General features: G+C 55.8%; 7 protein-coding genes and 1 pseudogene across 8 annotated transcripts; 5 read left to right on the top strand and 3 right to left on the bottom strand.

Annotated features, from left to right (window-relative positions):
• Positions 1-70: 70 nt before the first annotated feature.
• On the top strand, positions 71-1888 carry CAOG_05554 (hypothetical protein; the record flags this gene model as incomplete). Its single annotated transcript, XM_004346177.1, has 7 exons — positions 71-314; positions 576-721; positions 808-915; positions 1004-1323; positions 1403-1519; positions 1603-1663; positions 1739-1888. The coding sequence occupies 7 exons, from the start codon at positions 71-73 to the stop codon at positions 1886-1888; spliced, it is 1146 nt and encodes a 381-aa protein (XP_004346227.1).
• An 82-nt stretch (positions 1889-1970) lies between these two features.
• Positions 1971-7075, bottom strand: CAOG_05553 (DEAH box polypeptide 37). The gene has a single exon (XM_004346176.2). The coding sequence runs from the start codon at positions 7026-7028 to the stop codon at positions 2031-2033; it is 4998 nt and encodes a 1665-aa protein (XP_004346226.2). The 5' UTR covers positions 7029-7075; the 3' UTR covers positions 1971-2030.
• Positions 7076-8184: 1109 nt separating this feature from the next.
• Positions 8185-9246, top strand: CAOG_05552 (hypothetical protein; annotated as a pseudogene; the record flags this gene model as incomplete). The annotated part of the gene is made up of 3 exons: positions 8185-8332; positions 8663-8685; positions 8756-9246.
• A 153-nt stretch (positions 9247-9399) lies between these two features.
• CAOG_05551 (hypothetical protein) lies at positions 9400-11745 on the top strand. The gene has a single exon (XM_004346174.2). The coding sequence runs from the start codon at positions 9499-9501 to the stop codon at positions 11545-11547; it is 2049 nt and encodes a 682-aa protein (XP_004346224.2). The 5' UTR covers positions 9400-9498; the 3' UTR covers positions 11548-11745.
• Positions 11746-12212: 467 nt separating this feature from the next.
• CAOG_05550 (hypothetical protein) lies at positions 12213-15124 on the top strand. The gene is made up of 4 exons (XM_004346173.2): positions 12213-12266; positions 12562-12941; positions 13032-14780; positions 14880-15124. The coding sequence occupies exons 1-4, from the start codon at positions 12244-12246 to the stop codon at positions 14993-14995; spliced, it is 2268 nt and encodes a 755-aa protein (XP_004346223.2). The 5' UTR covers positions 12213-12243; the 3' UTR covers positions 14996-15124.
• Positions 15125-15221: 97 nt separating this feature from the next.
• On the bottom strand, positions 15222-17625 carry CAOG_05549 (hypothetical protein). The gene has a single exon (XM_004346172.2). It carries the CDS (start codon positions 17598-17600, stop codon positions 15237-15239), a length of 2364 nt encoding a protein of 787 aa, XP_004346222.1. The 5' UTR covers positions 17601-17625; the 3' UTR covers positions 15222-15236.
• A 33-nt stretch (positions 17626-17658) lies between these two features.
• CAOG_05548 (programmed cell death protein) lies at positions 17659-19508 on the bottom strand. Its single transcript, XM_004346171.2, has 8 exons — positions 19332-19508; positions 19073-19183; positions 18724-18874; positions 18546-18608; positions 18307-18417; positions 18101-18192; positions 17972-18001; positions 17659-17872 (listed from the first exon to the last, which is right to left on the bottom strand). The coding sequence occupies exons 1-8, from the start codon at positions 19464-19466 to the stop codon at positions 17837-17839; spliced, it is 729 nt and encodes a 242-aa protein (XP_004346221.2). The 5' UTR covers positions 19467-19508; the 3' UTR covers positions 17659-17836.
• A 408-nt stretch (positions 19509-19916) lies between these two features.
• On the top strand, positions 19917-22420 carry CAOG_05547 (hypothetical protein; the record flags this gene model as incomplete). Its single annotated transcript, XM_004346170.2, has 1 exon — positions 19917-22420. One exon carries the CDS (start codon positions 19917-19919, stop codon positions 22332-22334), a length of 2418 nt encoding a protein of 805 aa, XP_004346220.1. The 3' UTR covers positions 22335-22420.
• Between the last annotated feature and the right edge of the window lie 58 nt (positions 22421-22478).

Genomic DNA, 22478 nt, shown 5'->3' with positions numbered 1-22478 from the left:
GAACGTCCATGGCCGACAGTCTTCATTCATCGTGCTGTTTTGTGTGTTTTCTTTCTTTCGTGCAAACACTATGGACTGGATTCATTGCAATCGGTGCTTTCGGCCGTTTGTCACTGCTCTTTCGTCCGCTGGTTCCTCTGGGAATGAGCGACCATTGCATCTTCAACCACAACCACAGGTTCGGCAGTCCTTGGCTGCTACTGGAGATGCCATCCGCTCGTCGCAACACGCTTCAGCGGAGGCAGCCGCTGCAGCGCCGTCGTTCCACCTGACCAGCTGCGGGCACATTCTCTGCGTTGCGTGTCTGACTGAAGGTGCGCTGACATCGTCAAGCTCAGACGAGTGTGTCTGTGTGTTTGTGCGTGTGTGTGACGATGGCAACGGTGGTCGAGCTGAAGAGAACGAAAGATGAAGCGGAAACTCGTTTCAAAACTCAAAAAACCGCGGGAAAGATGAACGCCAATTCGCACGTTTCATCTTCAAACTGGTCTGCGACGCGGCATTCGCTGTCTCTAACAACTGAATGTCTGTTGTTTGGGCGGTGTGTGAAAAACGAACGAATGGGTTGAGCGCAGCGACGGCCGCAGCGGCTGCAGGCTTACATCAAGCATCGGGCGAGACCACCAATCCGCACGTCGCGCGAGGCAGCTCAAGGAACGGCACTCATCTCAAGTGTCCAATCTGCTCCGAGGATGCAACATGCATGGAGCTCAACGATGAGGTGTGCATGTCGGATCGAAACCGGCTGCTGCTGCTGCTGTGCCAAAAACCGAAAACTAGATCTAACTCTCTCCCATCTCTGATCAGATGCCACCCGAGTTGCGTCGACTCTACATTGAACCGGCCAAGCTCATGGCCTTCTACACGGAGCGTGTGTGCGAAGTCATGCGCTTTCAAGACCAGCATCGGATGATGGTGAGTACTCGGTGCCGTTGAACCCGTCCGTGCTCTGGGAAGAGATGACGCGCTGCAATCCACTGTCACTAAGCCATGGATGACACAGTATACAGAGTTTCTCGAGCAGAGCCTGGCCATCAAGCAGCGCCAAATGCAACAGGCGCGCGTCAAGCTCGAACAGGCGCACCAGCTCGATCGAGAACTGACGGAAGCTCGGTCGCGCATTCGAGACTTGGAAGCTCAGATTCGAGCAGAAGATGCACTAGGTGCGGCAGGATTGGCGGATGTCAGACAGTCGCCAGGGCCGGCTCCAGGTCCGTTGCAACTCTTCACTCCTCGCTCGGTGATGCCTCCAAGCCAGCACGCTGACACGGCGCATTCCTTGGTGACTCCGGCTCGTCGAACCGCTCCAAACTTTGCTCAACGGTAAACAGGTGTCGACAGGATTGTGTTTGAAGCACTGCCTGTCAATATCGCTGAGTTGCCTTTGGGGTTTTATTGACAGGGTTCCGATGGCCCTTCAAAATGCCACTCCTGTCCCTCACTTGCTGCGATCCATCTCTCCAATGGCGCCTGCGCATGCGGGTGTTGGAAAGTCACCACGTTCTCGCGGTGAATGGAGGTAAGGCGTCCAAAACTGGTTCGTGAGAGAATGAGCGCAAGTCAGAATGCAACTGACCTCATATCGTGTACTGCGACACCCAGTCCGATACCTCAAGCGCCCATCACAAGTGGTCCGATTCATCAAGTCACTCCACATCACTCGGTATCGCTCGTTTACTCATCTCAGTGTGCCCGATGTAATTTTATTGACTCAACTCGCATTGTTGTATTGGAACAGCGCGCCTCCCCACAGATTCCCGCGGCGCCAGCTCGATTGACATTGCGAAACATTCCCTCGTTGGCACCCGCAGGAGTAGCAGACGCGCAGTCGGATGCCACCAGCATCTCTACCCCGCCTCAGGATTCCCACCAACGCCATTTTTCTTGATTCAACAGTGGCACCCACCTCGCAGACTCACAAGGCTGAGACGTATTTCGTGAATTCTATACCTCAAGTTCAGAAAAACCCAAAAAAATACAGCAGACTCCAGACAATGCGCAAAACAACAACCAAAAAGAAAAAAACCAGCTCAATCGGAATCCTCATCACTGCTAACATCCATGGCAGTGCCACCTTCGTTGACGCCCATTCGTTGCATTTGTTCCAACGCGCGGTTGATGACGGGAGCCCGGTTGCCACCTGCAGGAGCGCGCACGGGGAATTTGGCGGTCGTTTCGCTGCGGAACGGCCAGTTTGCCACGACCGTCGCGTGCAGCTCTTTGGGGAGCCAGAGCATGTAAGGCTCCAGCAAGAAGCGCACGTCGGTCTCCCACTTGGCGAGGAGTTTGGCTTTGGTATCAATGTGGTTGTCGGAGAGCGCGCGCACAATCGAAACAATGCGCTCCTGCGCCCACGTCTTGTTTAGCACGTTGGGGCGACTGACAAGCTCGGGCTCAAACTGAGCGAATCCTGGCAAGATTTTGCCCTCGAGCAGCAGGCGACCAAACCAGCGGTATCGCTCGCCGCCTGCGGGAAAGTCCATCTCCTGCGCCGGGATGGACCAGTTGCGCTGTCCGTACGTGCCGGAAATGTAGCAACGCAAGCGGTCAGTCGCAGCGTCATAACGGGGCATGGGCAGCTCCAGTGGCTTTGAAAGCACGCTCAGCGCCGGGCAAATCACGGGCAGCCAGAGGGGGTCAATCGCCGTCACGCCGCGCATGTATAGCCTTGGCTGCTGGTTGGGGTTGGAGGCTTTGGCAGCAGCACGCGTGAGCTCGTGGTACACGACGAATAGCGGCGGATTGGCGCGCGGCATAAAGCTGGACGGATGGATAAAGACGGGCTCGTCGGTGGCAGAGCAGAGATACGGCACCAGTCGGGCCGAGTTTTTGCCGTAAACAGCAATCTCCTCGCTGCGCCGAGCAACGCAGTCACCAAACCCGGCAAGCACTATTTGCTTGAGCAGCTTGGACTGGACAGGCGAGGGAGGCTTGATTTTGCCAGTGGCCTTGAGCGGGGCTTGGTTTGGGGCGGATTGGCGCTGGAGTGCATTGACGACATCCACCAATTGGGAACGGAGCTTGCGAGCTTCCACAAGCGCCTTGTAGCGCAAGCAGTGTGCCAGGCAAAACTTTTCGTCGGCGGTTCCAAATTCGAACGCCCCAACAGCAGCGAGCATCACGAGCAAGTCCGACTCGAGGGACTGGGCAATGGCGCCCCATTGCTGTCGCACAGACATGGCTGCGCGGGCGGCGGCGGCGTTGGAGGCGGACACAGTCGAGTCGGCCGACTTTCGGGCAATGCCCAGCTGCCGCATGGCCGTCTGTGCTTCCTGGTCTTCCTCTTCCTGCTGCATGATCTCGGCGCGTTGCGTGTCCAAGGTGAAGAGATCGCGGACGGACAGCGCAGAAACGAGCGACACGACCAGCGGCAGCATATCGTGCTGGCGGGCAAGCATGAGCATTTTGGCGTAGCGAGGCAGCACGGGCAGCTGCGACATGGCGCGACCCACTTCGCTGACGTGCTTTGTGGTAGACTCGATAGCGCCGAGACTTGTAAGCAAGCGCTCGGCAGCGGCCAAGCCACTGCGATCGGGCGGTGTCGGGAAAGGGAAGTTGACCACATTGTCAATGCCCATGTTCTTCATCTGCAGGTACAGACCCTCGATGGGCATTCGCTCGATTTCGGGCGGAGAGAACTGCTGGAACTCGTGCTCAAAGACAGCCGAGGAGTACAGCCGATAGCAATGACCAGGTCCGGTACGGCCCGCACGACCAGCGCGTTGATTCGCGGCAGCCTTGGAAACCCACTCGACGGCAAATGACGAGATGCCAGTGGTGCGATCAAACTGGCGCTCCTTGACCTTGCCAGTGTCAACGACGTATCGGATGCCAGGGATGGTCAGCGAAGTCTCGGCAACATTGGTGGCAATCACACACAAACGCGTTCCGGCCGGAGGATCCTGGAAGACACGCATTTGCTGAGCCGATGGCAACAGAGAGTACAGCGGGAGGATGTGCAGGCCAAGGTCGTTATCAGACAGCGTTTCGCGGCGGGCAGGCGCGGGCTTCTTGCTACTAGACGGCGAGGCCGACGACGGCGCCGAGTCCGCAGCGCTCACAGTTGAAGGGCCTTCTTCGTTAGTGGAAGAGTCAGTCGTGCGCATGACATTCGCAAGGCTGAACGGATTGTCCAGTGCAACCGTGTCGTCTTCCTCGTCACCCATATCGAAACCATCCTCGTCGTCAAAGTCGCTGGTATACTCGTTGTCCGAGCCACTGGAAACATCCATGTCGTCCTGGTCGTCGGCATCGGAGGCATCGGAGTCATCCTCGGTGCGTCGAGACACACTGGGCGAGGCCTTGGCAGCTGCAGATCCGCCTGGAGCTGCTGGGCGATGTTGCATCTGGTCAATCAGCTCCGCCACACCACCGGCCAGCTGTTCAGTGGGTGAAATGTCGTTCTCGCCAGTGCCGGACTCGAAAAGGTCTCCAGAGGTTGACTCGTCCTTGGTCGAAGAAGAAGCAGCAGAGGCAGAAGCTGGGCTGCTCGCAATCGCTCGAGCTGCCGCGGCGGTGGCTGCAACGGAACGGCCGTGCTCGGTCGCCTCCCGCAGACGCTCCAGTGCCCGCTTGCTGGCCTTGGCTGGGAAGACGTCGCGGAGCTTGCGGGCGAGATCGGCAATTTCCTGCTGGCCAGTCACGAAAATCAAAATGCCACCTGGAGGCAGCCGGCGATGAATCTTGCACACCTTGTTGAACGCCTCAGTCACATAGTCCTTGGGCGGCGTCCGCTTGTTAAAGTGCACCGTGACGGGATACTGGCGCGAGTCGACAGACAAGACTGGAGGCGGTCCGGACGGGAAGAGCCGTGCGTTGCTCGTAAAGTCCTCAACACGCAGTGTTGCAGACATGATGACAAGTTTGAGCGGTTGGAGTCGTGCGGTCGCCTTGTCGGCAAGGGGTTGGCGCAGTTGCTCGCGAGAAAGCTCTGCGCGGAGCGGAACAATGCGCGACAGCAGGCCAATCAGAATGTCCGTGTTGATGCTGCGCTCGTGAGCCTCGTCAATGATAATGACCGAGTATTTCCGAAGGAGAAAGTCGTTCTCAATCTCACGCAAGAGCACACCATCCGTCATGAACTTGATGCGCGTGTCGTTTGACACGGTGCCCTCGTAGCGGATTTGATACGACACCTGTCGCTCTGACAAGCAGAGTTCGCCAGCAACGCGCCGGGCCATGCTGACAGCGGCGACTCGGCGAGGCTCGGTCACTCCAATCAGCCCTGGGTGGGGGCTCTTGGGGTTGAGGCTGCCGTAGCCTGCCTCGTACAAGAATTGGGGTGTTTGGGTGGTTTTGCCAGAGCCAGTTTCACCGCACAAGATGAGCACGTCGTTTTCCGTGATGGCTTCCATAATGCGCTGTTCCTCTGCAAGAATCGGAAGCTGCAATCGGGCTGCTTGAATGTGTTCGGGGCGCTTGACAGTCACGTAAAAGGCGGGTTTGGAAGGGACTGGTGTGGCTTCGGCGGGTGCTGCTGCTGGTGGTGGTGTTGCTGTGGTTGCTGTGGCTGTTGTTGTTGTTGTTGTTGGTGTTACAATGGAACGATCAGCGGCAGGCTGCGACGTTGTTGCTGTTGTTGTTCGAACTTGGGCCATCTTCTTCTCCTCTGCGTCGTCTTGTGCTGCTTCTTCCTCGTCCTCATCTTCATCTTCCTCGCTGGAAGAGCTGGAGGATGACGATGACTCAACCGGCGGTGGAGCAGCGGCGGCAGCAGACGAAGGAGCCTTCAGCTTCATTGACATTTGCTGCAAACGTGACATTTCAGCCTTTCGTTGGACATCTCGCTGCGCGTTGCTGACACTGCCATTGGCAGTAGTGCCGGTGACTGGTGCCTTTTTCACGGCGGCCGGAGCACCTTTGAGGCTGTTTCGAGCGGCGGCTTGAGCTGCAGGGGACAGGGTCTGCGGTGCGGCCGCCCAATTCGCCAGCGCAGCCAAACTCATGGACGAAGAAGTATTGAACGCAGCCCCATTCGCTTTGAAAGCCCGCGGAGTGCCGTCGTCGTCGTCGTCGTCGTCGTCGTCGTCGTCGTCGTCGTCGTCATCATCATCATCAGCATCATCGCCGTCGTCGCCGCTGTCATTGTCGCTGCCCTCTCCCGCGGCCACACGCGGAACGTACAGGGATGCCTTGGGGCCGAGTTCCTGTGCGTCTTGGGCCGCGAACGAGAGACCAACGCGCTCTTCAACGAGCTGGCGTTTGAGCAGCTGTTTGGTCGTCTCCTTTGAGTGGCCGAGCTTGGATGACGACTTCAACAAGTTGAGTTGGCCAGAAGGCAACGCAGACATGGCCAGTGACTCGAGCAAGGCCGATCGCTGCGCAGCCTTCTGCTTCTTGCTGAGAATGGCTTCGAGCCGCCGTCGCTGCTTGGTGGACAGGCGCGGCCGTTTGCTGTCGTCATTGTCCTGCGATTCCGCCGCGCGTTTGCTGGCCTTTCTTGACCCTGGCATCACAAGTGCATTGCTGCCATCCGCCTGTTGTGCATCAAAGTCGATAGCCACAAGCGAGGCAGAGGAGCCAGCAGCAGTGCCAAAGTCGCTCGAGGTCATCATCGGGACTGCCGCTCCGCCCAGACTGCTCCCAGAACCCGACAAATCGCTGTGCGTGGGCTGCATTGAGCTTGACGTGACAGCGCGGGAGCCTCCAGCAAGCGCATCCACGTCCACGAGGACCACGTGTGGCGCAGCTGCAGCGGCGGCGGCGGCGGCGCGCTTGGCCTTGGCGCCAGCTTTCGTCGCGCTGTGCGGCTTGCTTTGGGTGGCACTGGTGCCTGTGAGTGGTTTCTGGGCGCTTGGCGAGCCGGTCGCGGTCGAGGCGTTCGCAGGCGACAGGAGCTTGAGCGCGCTCGCCACTTTGGCGGCCTGTGCAGCCGGTGCAGTGGATCCCGCTGCGCCTACGCTGGTACCAGTGTGCTTCTTGGACGCGTGTGCAACTGCTGGCATCGCCGACCCGGGCAGCACCGACGCGCCCGAGGTGCGCTTGCTTTGGCGGCCTTTCGCGTTGAATCCAACTCGGTTTTTGGCCATTTGCGTTTCCGCCTTCTCAGTCAAAGAGGGATCTGATGAAAAAAAAAAAAAACAAAGAGAAGAGTGAGTGGGGAGAAAAGTGTAGCAAGCGTGGAGATCTTGTCAGTGGTTGGCCCATTGCTCAGTATTGGTGTGTGTAACTTTTGGAGCGATTGGCAAAGCGCTCTGTTGCCAACAGAAGTGAGCTCAAATCGGTCACTTCCCTTACTTGTACCGCTGGCAGTCTTGCGGCACTCGGTCCCCGCTGCACACCAATGCGTGTCAAAAATCATTCAAATGTAATACAAGTGAGCGCTGACGTCAAGCGTGCGGTGTGCGCTGAAAAACGAGCGTTGATCGGTCGTAGCGTTGTTTGTCGCGATGGGTATCACTTCCGCGAGCTTGATACCGGCCTGCGATAAAAATTGTGAAGGGTGGTGATTAGCGCATTCATTGTCAGGTAGTTATGCTCAAATAATGTCGCAGCAGTTCCAGTCCAGCGGCAGTAACAGCACGGAAACATAGTGTTCAAAGAACGCCTGCGGCCGGCTTCATTTTTCGCGAATGTTCGCTTCAAAATGACAGAAACCGCGCCCCGCACACCAGAATACAACATGGCGTTAGGACGACCACTCATTCTAGTATCATTCAAAGCAACGAGCGGGGCAAAAGAGGCCAATGCAGCGACAGGACAGGCGATAACACGAAACGAGTGAGCTTGTCCTCACCATTTGCATGTCTTTTCGCGGTGTTTCGTGCTTCTTTTCTCGACTTGTAGTATTCTGAGATATAATGACATATTGTCCAATCGAGATACGCGCGATTGGAGGAGGATGAAAACGTGTAGTTTCATGCCTGCGATCGAATCCCATTTCGCCCAGCGTTCACTTCGAGCTGTCTCGACCAAGCGTCTTGGTGCTTTTTGCTTTCTTTTTGCTACTGGGTTCGAACATGTTTGGTTGCGCTTTCTTTTTTGATTTTATTTTACTTTGTATTACTGAGCGGCCTCGTCTTTGCCAAGTTTGTTCCAAATGCGGTACGCGCTTCCCTCAACCGTACTGTATACTTTGATTTTGACTTGAGCAATTGAGCAATTGCTGTCAATGAGATGCTGGATCCAAATCTGATAAGCTTGGCTCAGTCATTCAATCTCTTTACTCGTTTCCCTTGAAAGCGAGCTGATTTCGAGTTTTTTTTTTTTTTTTTCAACTCCCCCTCTCTTCTTCTTGTGTTCGGGACTGCGCCTTCCTTGGTATCACATGGCGTTGAGGCGTACAACAACGGAAGCAGGGCTCGACGAAGACGAAGCAGCTACTCGCAAGGCGGTAAGGAGCAGTCAGAGTCTCGTCTTCATCGCCCCTCGAGTTGGCCTTGTAATGGCAACCGCGTGCACAACCGCTTTTTTTTTTTTTTTTTTTTGCTTTTTTTTTCTCTCTCTCGCTTTGTTCTCCGTGCCGTCTCGTCTTTCCAAACCCCCCTCCGTTCTTCTGTGGGCGGTTGTGTGAATGGCTTTCGCTTTCAGTCTCAAGTGAGAGGGCCCGTGACCAACTGCGAACCAAACGACTAACTTTTTTTTTGTTTTCGCTTGCTTTTATGTTTGTTTGTTTGTTTGTTTGTTTGTTTGTTTGCGTGCTTTTGCTCGTCACCTGAGTCAGGTTGCTCTCGATCAAAGTTTCAGGTATGCTGTAGATGTCTTGATGCTTTGATTTGAGTTGACTGACGTTGCTTCCGTTGCATTCTGCTGACAGCGAGCGGTTGAAAGCATTGGCCGCATGTCTTGGCGTCTTGGACAATGTCGATTTGACCTCGATTTCTTCCATTTCCGACAAACCTGCCCAGCGCGCTGCCCTCCAGCAGATCTTGCAACGTTGTCAAGCCAGCGCAGAAGTCGTGGTCACTGAGAGTCAGAAAGCTGATGCCGCAGCTGCACTCCAGGAGCTGGGAGTGCCCAACCAAAATGAGGAGTTGGTCGAGTACAACAGAGTCGGAGCCAGATTGCTCAAAGCGCTCAACGCAGAGCTTGACGACAGGGTTCGTTTTGACCAAGCACTACGAGAGGCCGAGCGACGGGAACAAGCGGCCGAGCGACGGCAACGAGAGGCCGAGCGACAGCGACAAGAGGCCGAGCGGCAGCGACAAGAGGCCGAGCGACAGCGACAAGAAGTCGAGCGACAGCTTCAAGAAGCCGAGCGACAGCTACAAGAAGCCAAGAGACGGCGACAAGCGGCCGAGCAACTGATACAAAACCTGCGGGAGCTACCCCCTTGTGAGCCTTCGCTGGGATGTTGGCGAGTTGGTTGGGTTGTTTTCGGCATTTCTAACACGTTTGGCTTGTCTTTGCTTGAAATGTCGCACATCAGACAATGATCCTGCTGAGGCCATCGCCGCTCTGAAAGCGGCCGTTGACGAAGGACAGTTTCCTCCACTTGAACTGCCTGCTCAAGCTCCTGCGCCCAGAACATTTCTAGCCCGTCCTGTTGCGACCAACCACATGTTGCGCTACATCGCGAGGTCGGTTTTCGGCGTTCGTACGGAGCGGGGGAACTTTCCTGTGCTCCGCGTAAACACAATTAGTGGCTGCGGCAAAACAACCTTCGGCCAGCATGCAATCTCCGAGGTTCTCAACCTTCTGCGTCAGCCTCAACAGAATCTTACTCTCACACCTGAGCAGCAAACGTATCTCGTTTCCCTCCTTGAGAACTCCTTGCAACTCTTCATCGACTTCAATGGAGGTGATGCGATTCTCCCGGCTGATCGTGTTACATCGAATTCTCATCTGATTCTCCCTGTTCGGCTGGCCGCTCGTGGTCTTTGCGGCCAATCATTGACACGCGCCGCGAGCAACCGCATTTTCTGTGCCTCTTGGTCTACGCTCTCCACAGATGTCGTTCTCGACGCTATCGTGGCACGCTATCGGCAGCAAAACCCGCAGCTCGCTCAGCAGCGAGTATTGATCTTTGTCCACATTGACGAGTTTCAACTGATGGCGCCAGCCATGTCTCCGGTACTGACGTCTGAGGACGCAAATCACTGGCTCAAGCAGGCAGTCCAAGAGATCGTTGGGTACAATACCCGCCAAGACCGAGCCGTTGTGATTTTGCTTCTCACCAGTACTGCATCCAGCGGCATGACGTTTAATATCACGCGCCACACAGTAATACCGGTCAACCTTGTTCCCTTCGACCTGGACACTTCCATCTTGTTGCTCCGGAGCATGAATGTTCATCCATCGTGGTGTGAACTCTTTGAATTTCGGCGGCTGATCCGTGACCTTGGCGGCCTTCCTGCTCTACTTACAACGTTGGTAGAGAGACATCCTGAGTTGCAACAACCGTTCACCCCTTCGGTCAACATGTCGAGTGTGCAGAACATCAGCTGTGTCATCGACATGCTCGGATCTTCCATGACTGCTGCCGTCTTGAGCCGATGCCCGCCTGATGTTTCAGCGGGGATGATCACTGCCAGCGGTTTCGAGACTTTGGTTGAACTTTCGTTCGCCAACCTTCCGATCTTTGAGGAGACTGAGATTGGTACTACCACCGTGGCGGCACTTGCCCACCGTGGCATTATTGTCACGACTTATCCCGATGACAACCTCCCTCAAAACCTCGATGAAAACCTCGATGAAAACCTCGATGACAACCTCCCTCAAAACCTCCCTCGAAGCGTCGAAGGAAGGGGTATCGTCATCCGGATGCCAGTTGCCATGCTGTCTGTGCTTGCGGGCCGGTTTATGAGCGGCCATTTAACTTACACGTCAATCGCGATGTCAAAATTCCCTCGAGTGGCTGGCGGCGACGGCGTGGCATTTGAGGCGTTTGTTCTGTTTTCGGTGGCCAGCCGTCTGAACATGATTCGTTCATGGCTGCTGGCCGCTGCTCGACCAGCGCGCGATCCTCAAGCCGATCCGCCCATCGCCGTGCCTCGGCTTCACCATGTTCTCGGTCTTCAATCCAATGCGCTGCGAGGCAGTGCGCCACGTGGCCTCTTGAATATCGAGCTTGATCTTCGAAACCCTGGCAACATGGCCGAGGCGCAACGTTTTGAATTTTTCAAAGAGCAGCATCAGTTCATCACCAACCGCCACGTTGTCCATTCCGCCCAAAGTCCTTCTGCAACCCTGTCTTTCTCAACAAATGCCTCGGCGTCTGATACGGTCACATGGGATGCAGTGGACATACTTGGTGCGGGTCCCAGCCACCCTGTGTTTCAGTGCGCAAATTCAACAACCGGCGTAGATGGGCGTGTTGCCTTGCGACGCGTCGCAGGTGGCGCGAGGCCCGTGATGATCCTCTTCCAGATGAAGGATGTGAGCACATCTCGGGAAGAGCTGCCGTCTGCATCGCAACGGGCTTCGGATATTGCTCGGACTCTGGCCGATCTGGACCGCTCGGCACTCGGCGGAGTTTATGATTTTGTGCTTGTGTTGGCGTTCAGTGGCAACGCAACGCGAGCATGGGCGAAGGACGTTCGCAACGGCAATGACCGTGTCATTGTTCTGATTGGTGATGACATTGCCTGTTTGTGCCCGATGTTCTAAGCTCAGCTTTATTGTTGTCTGCCGCGACAATCCCCAGTTGCCCATGACACAGCACCGTCCTGTTGGCTTTTTCGACCCCCGTTTGTGAGACTCCGGTTGGGCGTTAGAACTATTGGCCAGGTAAGGTCGATTGATTGATACAAAATGCGCAATGACCACTATTTCACAGTATCCAAATATATCAGAATATTCTAAATCTTCTTTAACTACCACCGGCTAGCCTCGCCGGCTGGACGGACGCAAACTCGGGTCCTGACACCGTTGCACTTCTAATTTGCTTGTGTGAGTTATTTGTGCACTTGGAAAGAAGGCGAACGGGATTGGCGAGACTTGATTTCACTCGGTTTCATCACATGTGGAGTAAATGTCGCCCTGTCAGCCCTATGACCAAACGGGACTGGTCCGCCCATTTTTTGCCCATGAGTTTGCTTAATATTGTAGGTGGGACGAATTTAGGTGGCGGGTCTGGAGGCTGATACGCTCAGATCGGCAATCAACCCCGCCGCCCACTTTCAACCGAGCCCCCTGAGATGGCATCTCGACTTCATGCTCCTTTCTCTCGTTTCGTCCAACCTACGAATATAACTACATGCATCCTGAAAGTGGCGGCGAGTAGGATTGAAATCCCTAGAAAAAAAAAATCGGGACACGTTCAACCTGTCCGCATTCGGAACGCGGATTCACTTCTGAAACGCCATGTCCTCAGTTCCAGACTTCAGGTTTACACAGCAAAAAAATCATCATCATCATCATGATCATCTTCTTGTGCACTTGCATCGAGACTTGTTACTACATTGCGAGGCTTCAGAAGCCCGAGTCGCGACAACACCTCGACTTTGACTGGGGAAATACAATGGAAAGGGTTTCAAAAAAAAAAAAAAAAAAAAAAAAGACGAGATCTTGATCGTCTCCATCATTGTGTCGCTCCCACTGGCCAGACCATCGCATCGTCATCACTCACTCACTCACTCACTCATGTGCTTGTCCTTGTCCTTGCCGTTGCTGCTTGGTTAGTCTCCAGCCGCCAGACACGCGGTGGTTTACAGAGCGAGTGCTCTACGCACGCGCGATTGCCGCTTACGTCTGGTTTGCCTGCCTCATGGCGCCGCTGTGCCTCGCTGTGAACGCCGTGCTGTGGCAGTATGGCCCCTTGTACCCATGGGCAACCATCTATGATGCGATCGCGGGCGTCATCTCGCTCGAGTCGCGCTTCTTGAGCCAGCTGGTTGGCCTCCTCTGCTTCCAGTTGCCCTTCTTTGCGACCGTCGGTGGGTTTATCGCAAGCATCGTCCGCACGGTGGCGAGCCTGTTCCCAATCGAATACGTTGCTGGCGGCATTGCGGCGATCGTGCTCAACGCAGCTCTGGCGACCGTCCAGCTGTCGCTGTTCTCTGGTAAGCAAGTCCGTTCTCGTCTCTATCATGTAATCGCACGCACTCACCTTGCACTTGCATTTGGCGTTTGCTGCACAATGACCGTGGCAGTGGCACCGACGGTTCGGTCGACAACGCTGCGAAATACGGCCCTCTTGCTCCACCCTGCGCGGTTGGCGTTTGCCCTACTGCATGGTGTTGTTGCCATTGTGACTGCGTGGATGTTTTATGCATCGTTGGATGTGCCTCTTGTTGACGATCGCCTGGTCGAGGCCATCACTGTGCACGGCGTGGTTGAGACGTCCAACCCGGAGCCGCAGTCGATCGAGGATTTGGATGCCGTGCACGAGTACTATCACACCCTCGACGCCAACAGCCTTCTGCTGTTCTTTGCAGCGTTCTTGCTCGGCCTGGTGCACACCTTTTTGTTTTTCTCCAGGCAGCAGCAGCAGGTCACATTCCCGCTGCTGTCCCAGCGACGAATTTTTGCCATCAAGGCGAGCCTGGGCACCAGCTTTTTCGAGGCACTTGGTGTGACCTTTTTCGTGCTGTTGGGTGTGTATCTGCTGTTTGGATTGTTTGGTCGCACGATTCTGAGCCTGCTCTTCAGCACTCGCTTCGTCCCCCGGTACCTGTCCATGTACAGCGCCGCCTACGTGCCTCTGGGCCACGACGGCTCCGTCGGAGTTGTCCTGGACCACATGACCCTTTCCAGCCCTCTCCTCTTCCTGCGAACATGGCTGCTCGTTCTTACGCCGATCGTCACCCTGTGGAATCTTCGGCAAGCACTCTTCAACATTTTCCTCAGCCAGCCGCTGCCCTTCCCGCTTGTCGCGCAGGATGCCAGCGAGCGATCTCAGACCATTTTGGCGGGTTTGGCCGCTGCACGCAACCCTGCGCCGACACCCGGTGGCCGTCCTACCAACGAGACGGGCGATGGTATTGGCCGCGCGACGGCGGACAATTCTCGCGCTCTCTTGCGTCTTTTGGCGTTCCAAGATCTTGTTCGGCAATTGTCTCAGTCGGACGAGGCTCGTGAGGTTGTGTACCGCGCGGGGCAGCCTTCCGCATCGCTTGGCAGCACGTCGTCTGGCCCGACGCTCATCAAGCGTCTGGTGGCCGAATGCACGCTTGTTCTTGCCACGCTGTCGTCAAAGTTGGCCGCTACCTTGCCCATGTCGAGCAACGGCGCCAACGACGACTTTGACGAGTTTGCGGCCAAGGTGGCCGCGCTTGACGAGGTTCCTGAAACGGCCGCCGCAGCCGCCCCAGCGCAACCCAGTCTCCTGCTTTCGACAGAGGAGCCATTTGGACTCTGGGCGCTAATCAACTCCATCATAACGCCTCGTCGTTGGCTGCGAGAACTGTGGCAGGGGATGTCGTCGCAACCAGCGCCACGCTTCTTGCTTGCGCCCGTGCCCCCACCACGGCAAGTCACATCGCCCTTCCAACTAACAAGGCCGCCGCCAGCCGCACAACCGCAGCAGCCATCCGAGTCATTCTTCTCCAAGCTACGGCCGTCGTTCCTGGTCGGGCTAGCGTGGGCTCGGTGGTACAAGTTTGTCAATCTGCTCGCATCGTCGTCATGGACGGCGTTTGCACGGCAAGAGCCTCAGCAACTCAAGGTGGCCGTTCTCTTCTCAGAGCTCCAACTCACCCTGTTTGCAGCCGAGGCGCTTTCATTCATTGCGTGCCATGCCCTGGACGAAGATAGCGTTGGAGGGTCGCGCGAGCAAATTGTGCCAATCGTCGTGTCTCTTCTTGATTTGCTGAACAGCGTTGAGACCCAGGGCCGCGCCGCGCTCGTTCGATTGCAAGGTTCTGGTGCGTCACGGCAGCACCCACTGGCAATGAGCAATTGTAAGAAGTTCTGTGTGTTTGATTTGGATTGCGAGTGGTTTTTTTTTTGGCTTGTTTGGTTCTGATTTCGCGTGAAAAATGCCCGCTTGGTTGTCCCAGGTTTGAAAACATGTCTGTACCGCATCACACTTGCGTTTGGAGATTCTATTTTGCAGTATGATCTCCCGCGCACACACTCTCAGCGGCTGCAGCCGTTTTTGGAGTTCCGCGAGTAACAGAAGGACCTGGGCACTCTACGCCATTGGGGGTGACGAGATTTAGTTGTCAAATGGTTGTAATGGCTGTGATGAATGTGATGAATGTGTGGATGTACTTATCAAAGAAACAAAGAAAAAGAAACCGGATCGAATATTAATATTTTGACAAGCAGGATCGAAACGCCTACCCACAACAACAACAACAACAACAACAACAACAACAACAACAACAACAACAGCATCAACAGAAAACAATGCATCAGACAACGTGCATGGTGGAAAACAGGTAATTTACAAACTCGCGATTGGTAATGTGGTGGTCGACGAGCAACACAACACAGTCGAGAAAGATCAGCAGCTCGGAGAGCGCGAGATCCGGCAGATATGACACGATTTCGCCGGAATGGTGGTGCTTGCGACGATGGGCGTCAGAGTACGCGCTGGACGCGAGCATGGCGCCGATGGACGACGCGGGAGGGTTGGCAGTCGCCAGCGACCGGTACTTTTCAAGAATAAACCGCAGGTCTGCAATGGATAGAACAAGGGCAGTCGAGGCTGTCGGTGCCGTGGCGTGCACAGGGATGGAAACGGGCAGGGCTGCAGCGGCTCGAGCACTCGGATCTGGCTGATGCCGGAGTACTTGGGTGGGAGGCGCAAAGTGTGGGTGGTGTGCAGCCAGCAGCGTCGAAATCACCTCAAGCAGGGTGCAGCAGGTGCGCACTTGCAATTTGGTCAGGACTGGCGCAAGCACAGTGGCAGCCTTCTGGTAGATGCCAAGTTTGTCCGCATCTCTGCTTCGAGCAGCGGATGCGAACGCTAGTCCTCCAGCAACGGCGCGTGCGGGAAAATGCGGAACACTCCCGAGTAGTTGATGTTGCTGTTGCTGTTGTTGCTGTTGTTGGCGGGGGACTGCACGAGCGGCAGGTGGCGAGACGCTGGTGGTGGAATTTGCAGTTGCAGGTGCCGCGCCTGCAAATCCCGCGCCTACTCCGGGCGGTGTCTGTCCAAGTGGTGACCCTGGGCGGTTGAACAGTGCTCGACGAAAGCTGGGTGACGGCGTGTTGTCTGGTGTAGGCATTGCGGTTGTCTGTTTGTTTGTGTGATCGCCAGCGACGTGGCCTCGCGTGTCCATTGGGGGCGATGTGCCATGCATCACAGAGCTGCTGGTACTCGTCTTTGTGGGAGACGCATCTGGCGACGTAAATGTGAGGCGTCCCTTGAGTTTGCGGGCTGACGATGGGGACACGTCCATTCGCGGGCGTTTTGTTGGCGAGGCATCTAATGGTTGTTGCTGTTGCTGTTGTGGCTGCTGTGGTGGTTGGTGTGCTTGTTGTTGTGGTTGTTGTGCTTGTGGTTGTTGAGGTTGCTGCTGTGGTGGTTGTCGAGGTTGTGGCGACTGATTTTGAGGTTGAGCTTGTTGGATCGGCCGCTGCACTGGCAATTGTTGCGGTTGCTGTGATGTTGGTCGACTCGTGGCTGGGAGAGTTGACATGGATATCTCGCCTTCTTGCTCGGATGCCGGGTGGTTGGGCTGGCTGTCAAGCCAAATGACCTCGCCTTGCGGCGGCGCTGCCTCGGATTCTGCATGCGTGCGCTTGGCTGGCGATTTGCGCAACTGAGGCGCAGCGGCAGCGGCTTCTCCAGCTTGACCCTGGGACTGCAAGAAGGGCGGGGACGACACGAGCGGGGATTGAATGTGCGGTTGGGGTGACATGGATGCGATTGATGAAATTGACAAGCTTGTCACCGCGGCTGCAGCTTCTCCGACAAACGCCAGCACGCGCGACTCGCCGCCGGGCAGCTCGGGCACACGTCCAACCAGCGACAAGCGACGCACAGACGGCCCAGTCCGACCCGCGGCGAGCACCGTCCGCACTGGCACCGGCGTGGTGGGTTTTGGCTGCTGCTGCGGCTGCTGCTCGAGCTGCTCGATTGCAAGCAAGCACACCTCGTCCAACTCCGCGCTGTCCTCTGCTTCGCACGCCACCCGCTGCGGCGACCCGCTTCGGCCACGCTGCTGACCCAGCGCTGCAGGGGAGGCGTCGGTGGGCCGAGCGTCGGCGGGTGCTGCGGATGACGTGAGCGCGGGAAAACTCGTGGAAGCTTGTTTCAGATTGGTTGTTTCACTCTCTTGCAAGTTCAACGCCGAGACCGACGCTGCAACAGCACGGCTTGCGACGTCTGCCGCGCTGGTGCCTGGAGTGCTGATTGTTGCCGTGGGACGCACTCTTGCGGATTCAAGGGGGTGTGTGCGCGGATTGCGGGGTGGACTGCTGCTGCTGCTGCTGCTCTTGCAAACTGGCGAGCAGTTTTGCAACACTGACCGATCGTCGCGCTCCGGCACCGATGCAGCCACAACTGTCGTTGATGATGATGATGATGCAATGGTCAAGCTGGATGCCTTGTCTTGGAGGAGAGTGGCATGGCGCAGGGCGGCCATCGCTGCGGTGGACGCTGCGCGCACGTCCGGTCCTGTCTGTGTCAAAACACTCAACGGCTGGGCAGCGTACGGCGACGACCTCAGCAAGCTGCTCTGTGCACACGATATCTGCGACGACGACGTTGATGACTGTGTTGATTGCGAGAAGAGCGGTTCACGGAAGGTGACGCGTTTCTTCAACATGAGTGAAAAGAAAAAAAAAAAGAGTGGTTTTGCACGAAATTTGGTTGGCGCCAAAAAGGACAAAAAGACAAAAGAACAGAGTGATCAATAAAGTGTACTTGACTCGGTTCAGACAGCAGCACGGCGCAGAACAAAAAAAAAATACAGCAAAGGCTGCACGCACGAATAAACTCGAGTATCAAAACCCAGAAAGTGTCTCGAGACCAGCGAAATCAGCAAAAAAACAAGAGGCGTTCTTATGCGATGGCACGGCTGAAGACGATAGCAAGGAACTGTGACAGAGCAAAAAAAGAAACAATCGTTCAAAAACACTGAGTTGTCCTTTTTCGCTCGTTGAACCCAAAAAAATCAAGCTGCTTCGTGTCACTCACCTGCTCAAAGCCAAAGCGAGCAAAGCCATTCTGATTCGGGTACAAGGAGCCAAGGGGAGCAGGGAGTGAGAGCGCAAAGCTACAGCAAAACGAACAAACAAAACAAAAACATTTGCTTGCACAACTCACTCGCTCGGTGTCGGCCTGCGCAAACGACTCGGAAAGGCCCTTGATGAGCACACAGGTCTGGATAAAGTCATCAAAGCGAATGCCCGAGCCGGCTGGAAAGGAGAAAACAACACCAATCACACAAACAAAAATGAAACAAGAACATGAGCACACAATTGAAGAAGAATGAGTCCACGGCACAGCTATTGACATTCAAAAGCACTCACAAGTGCGGTCGAACTTGCGGACGACCAGCTGCGAGAACTGCGGCGAAAGGTGGTAGCCAAAAGTCTGCAGGGCGGTTTGGAGTTCGCTCGCCTCAATCGTGCCAGATCGATCTGATGAGCCGAACAAGCAAGTTGGAGGGGATTCGAGTCAGTGGGTGGAGATTGTAGGCAATAGGTCTCCGAAAAACAGCGAGAAAGAAAAAAGAAGGGAAGAAACAAGCACACAAATGGTCCTTTACCGCGATCGAAGCGATCAAAGCAGGCCTTCCAATCCTGAATGTACTTCCACAGGCCAGAGAACTCTGAGGACAAGACACATCACAAATGAGGAGACGGAATGGCAAAACTACAAACCGTTCTTTGCATTTCCGCAAGCGTTTCGCTCGTGTTTGCTTTGGTGGAAGCGTTCTGCCTCACCCAAAAAGTTGATGGTGCCAGAGCGGTCAGTGTCGAACAGGCCAATCATCATTCGGCAGGTGGTATCGTTGAAGGGCGACCAGTTGCCGTTGACCAATGCTTGCTTGAGCTCGTTGGCATCAATCTGTCCACTGCGGTCCGTGTCGACGGCCTTTTTTTGGACACCAATAAAGAATCACGACAGAGACTCAGCGTGAGCTATTATTGCCCAATCTTTCCGACAATGGTGACGGGGGTGCCTCGTTCACCGATGATGAGCGTGACGTCAGAAGGCCAAAGCCAAAGCCAAAGCCAACGCCAAAGCGAACGGGCGCGTTTACAAAATGGACGAGGCGCGACTCTGCCTTACCATAAACCATGCCCAGAGGGTCGGATCGCAGTTTGGCGGCATGACTGGGTTGTTGCGCTGGGGAGGCAGAACCTGTCCGTAACGAGGCGGCGGCTGTTGCTGGCCGTATCCCTGCGCACCCCCCGAGCCGTCAAATCACACAGCGACAACGAGACAGATCAGCAATCAATCCAATCGAACCGTTCAAGCGCGCGCGGGGATGAAGCTGGAGAGGAAGGCCGTTAGGTTGCGAAGGGGCGGTTTGTTCGTGTGGACTTGCCTGCTGCGGCGGGTAGCCTTGCTGAGGCGGGTAGCCCTGTTGAGGCGGGTATCCCTGCTGCTGCTGCTGGGGTGGGTAGCCCTGCTGCGGCGGGTAGCCTTGCGGGGGATAGCCTTGCTGCGGTCGGTACGACATGTGATTGATGTGTGTTTTGAAAAACAAACAAACAAAAAAGGGAGTGAATTCAAAAAATCTCAGAAGAACAGAGAATTAGGTAAAATCAGGGATTCAACGACCAACAAACCCCCCTAAAACACCCCACGATAGATCAACATCCATCCATCCATGGCAACAATCGCAATCGCAATGGTTCAACAAGCAACGCGTTCCTCCACACAACGCGGGGTTCTCTACAGACAAGATGTCTTCCTTCTTACAGACAGACAGACAGACGGACAGACAGGGTGCTTTGCAAAACAACGAGAAGGGCTGAGTTTGCTTGCTCAGAAACTGGACAATCCACCACAAGCAGTGAACATGTCACAAAGACACAGATATGAAGACCACAGCAGAATAATTTCACTCTTCACTCTTCTCCTTTTGTTGTGAAGCAGAATAAGAAGGAGGGGATTTTGGTGGCATATGATGGGCCAGGGGCCGAGTCGAAGTATCCCGTCTGCTGCAGGCCGCCGCGCGCAATCCAAATCCACTGCCACCGCTGCGACTGCGACTGCGACTGCGACTGGTTTGATGACCAGCAGGACGACGCCATCGCGCCATGCAGACACAACCGCGATGAGCACGACGGCCAAGCGGAGAGAGCTCAACCTGCGCTTCCAGCGAGCCGTGAGCCAGCTCTTCGCGTCCGACCAGGACCTCTCGTGCGTGTGCGAAGAGTATCTCCGAAACGCAAAGGAACTCTGGCCGCCCGTGCATGTCCTCGACGGCGACTCGGACGCGGACCAAGACGACGACGTCGACGACCACGACAATGAAGTGGACGTCCAAGAGTCCGGGCGCTCTGTTCGTGCTCCATCTGCGAGCAGCGTTGAGCGACCGAGCAAGAAGCCTCGCATGGAGGAATTATCGTCATCATCTTCATCATCCTCATCATCATCCTCATCCTCATCGTCGTCGTCATCCGAGGGCGATGAGAAGCAATATCTGCCACTGACACAAGCGTCGTCAAGTTTGACGCCGTCGACCACAAGAACGGTGCAACCAGCCATCACTACTGCGGCCGAGTTGTTGCTGACGGCAAGATCCACGCGCAATCATGCAGGTGGTGCGAGCGAGAAGGTCCTCGTCACACGACTCAGCCCGCTGTTTGTGCTGGCCGGGTTTCTGAACTTTGCCTACGATGAGCGCACGGAGGGTCCGCTTGCCGCCCACGCGAATCTCTTGCAGCATGCCACGTTTGACGTGGAAACGTGGGTGCACTGGCCGCGGGACTGGATCCGACACGCTGCTGTTTGGCTGCCCAAGACTCTGGGCGACGCAGACGAGCTCGAGCTGTTCGCAGAGGTACTTCCCGAGATTGGCTTGTCGCTGCAACTGAAAACCTTCTACAACGGAGGCGAAGCCGTTGCAACACACAGGAGCACGCCGTTTCCTCGGCCGCTTGCCTTCCTCGTACTCCACCCGTCTCTCGGCTGCATTGGCGTGGTTGGATTGAAGAGGGATTGGATTCTAATCGATGGGAGACCAGGCCCATTGGTTTATCCAGGCTCCGAAAGCCGAGTTTGCACGTTTGACAGCCTGGAGAATGCCTATCGCGCCGCCATTCTGCTTTTTGATGGCGTCCAATCGCAAGTCCGCGAGATGGTCGTGCTCTTGCCAAACACCGCTCCGTTGGGTGAATTCCCAGTCTTTGCCAACAACAAGAACATGGAACCGAAGGCGGCCTCAACAACAACCACTTCTCGACATGCACCCGCCACCACTCTCCCGCAAACGCCTCCTCGTGCCTCTGATGCCAGCCAGTCATCCACACCCCGAGAACCTGCGACTCCGCGCTCGATCGCCGCACCAACCTCCTCGTCATCGCCAGCACCAAAGGCAGGTGTATTATCTCCTCGCGATCGCAATCACCAGCCGCCACCAATACAACTACACGACGACGACGACGACGACGACTTTGATGGCGTTGACATTGATCACAGCGACCGCAGTGATGGCAGCGGCGATGAATCCGACGTGTGGAATGAGTGTTCGGACAGAGTCGGGCGCCGACGAACGCCGTCTCCGCCCTCGGCTGCCCCGCCGCGACAATCGGCATCCACCACGCCCTCATCCCAGTCGTCAGTTTCAGCAACAGACACCCTTTTGGCCAGGGAACTCACGCCAAAGGAATTTGAACTACTTGACGGCTCTGGGTGGCTGAATGACCGTCTGATTGACGCGTACGGAGAGCTCCTGTGTCACGGAACACCCGGGTTGCACATTGCCACGACGTTTTTCTTTACCAGACTGCAAAATCGGGGCATCTCGCATGTTCGCACGTGGGAGACATCCATCCGCATTGGTCTCACTGCACCGAACGCGCAAGCGCGACTGGACGCTCTGTCTTCCGAGGCAGACGGCGGCGCAAAGCCAAAGTTCAAACATCCACGAGTGCCCGACCGTGTCATCATGATCCCCATCAATCGAGACAAGGCACACTGGGGCCTATTGGTTATTCTGCCAGAGCAAGCCCGGGTCGAGTACTGGGACTCGCAGCACATGTCTGGCAACGACCCGCTGAAACTCATCGAGCGTCTCCTTCGTCTATTGCGTCCAGACGTCAAGAATTGGGAGCTGGTTGATTGCGCGAAAGCGGCGAATCCCACAGCACGCACACCCGTTCAGCAAAACGGAAACGATTGCGGCGTGTTTGTGCTCGTTTTTGAGCGGCTCGTGCGACGCGCGTTCGTTGCCGGCGATTTGTTTGTTTCGCATCAAGCGCAGACGAGCACCATTCTGCAAACCGTCGACGATCGGGTGAGCGCCATTCAGCCCTTCCGGCAGCACATCCAGTCCGAACTGCGAGCAGCGGAGCTCAACTTTCAAGACGCGTTGTTTTGATGAATCGTGTGCTTGTTGAATGCGCGCAGTGCTGGACACTGCTGGTGCCTGTATCCTGACATTATTTAATGTACTTTTTGATTGTGTTCGAGTTTCGAGTGCTGTGGCTGGTGAATCTGCTCAAAATCAAGCAAAAGGGGAACG

The sequence above is a fragment of the Capsaspora owczarzaki genome (assembly GCF_000151315.2).
Source record: "Capsaspora owczarzaki ATCC 30864 unplaced genomic scaffold supercont2.9, whole genome shotgun sequence".
Classification (NCBI taxonomy): Eukaryota; class Filasterea; order Ministeriida; family Capsasporidae; genus Capsaspora; species Capsaspora owczarzaki.
This window is presented reverse-complemented; position numbering and strand designations above follow the sequence as displayed.

Excerpts from the sequence above, each read along its gene's own strand:
- CAOG_05553 (XM_004346176.2), bottom strand. The coding sequence starts at position 7,028 with ATGGCCAAAAACCGAGTTGGATTCAACGCGAAAGGCCGCCAAAGCAAG.
- CAOG_05551 (XM_004346174.2), top strand. The coding sequence starts at position 9,499 with ATGTTGCGCTACATCGCGAGGTCGGTTTTCGGCGTTCGTACGGAGCGG.
- CAOG_05550 (XM_004346173.2), top strand. The coding sequence starts at position 12,244 with ATGTCCTCAGTTCCAGACTTCAG. Across the intron at positions 12,267-12,561 it reads TCCTCAGTTCCAGACTTCAG|TCTCCAGCCGCCAGACACGC; the intron begins GTTTACACAGCA and ends CTGCTTGGTTAG. Across the intron at positions 12,942-13,031 it reads CCAGCTGTCGCTGTTCTCTG|TGGCACCGACGGTTCGGTCG; the intron begins GTAAGCAAGTCC and ends TGACCGTGGCAG.
- CAOG_05549 (XM_004346172.2), bottom strand. The coding sequence starts at position 17,600 with ATGTTGAAGAAACGCGTCACCTTCCGTGAACCGCTCTTCTCGCAATCA.
- CAOG_05548 (XM_004346171.2), bottom strand. The coding sequence starts at position 19,466 with ATGTCGTACCGACCGCAGCAAGGCTATCCCCCGCAAGGCTACCCGCCG. Across the intron at positions 19,184-19,331 it reads AAGGCTACCCGCCGCAGCAG|GGATACGGCCAGCAACAGCC; the intron begins GCAAGTCCACAC and ends GGGGGTGCGCAG. Across the intron at positions 18,418-18,545 it reads CTTTGATCGCTTCGATCGCG|ATCGATCTGGCACGATTGAG; the intron begins GTAAAGGACCAT and ends TCGGCTCATCAG.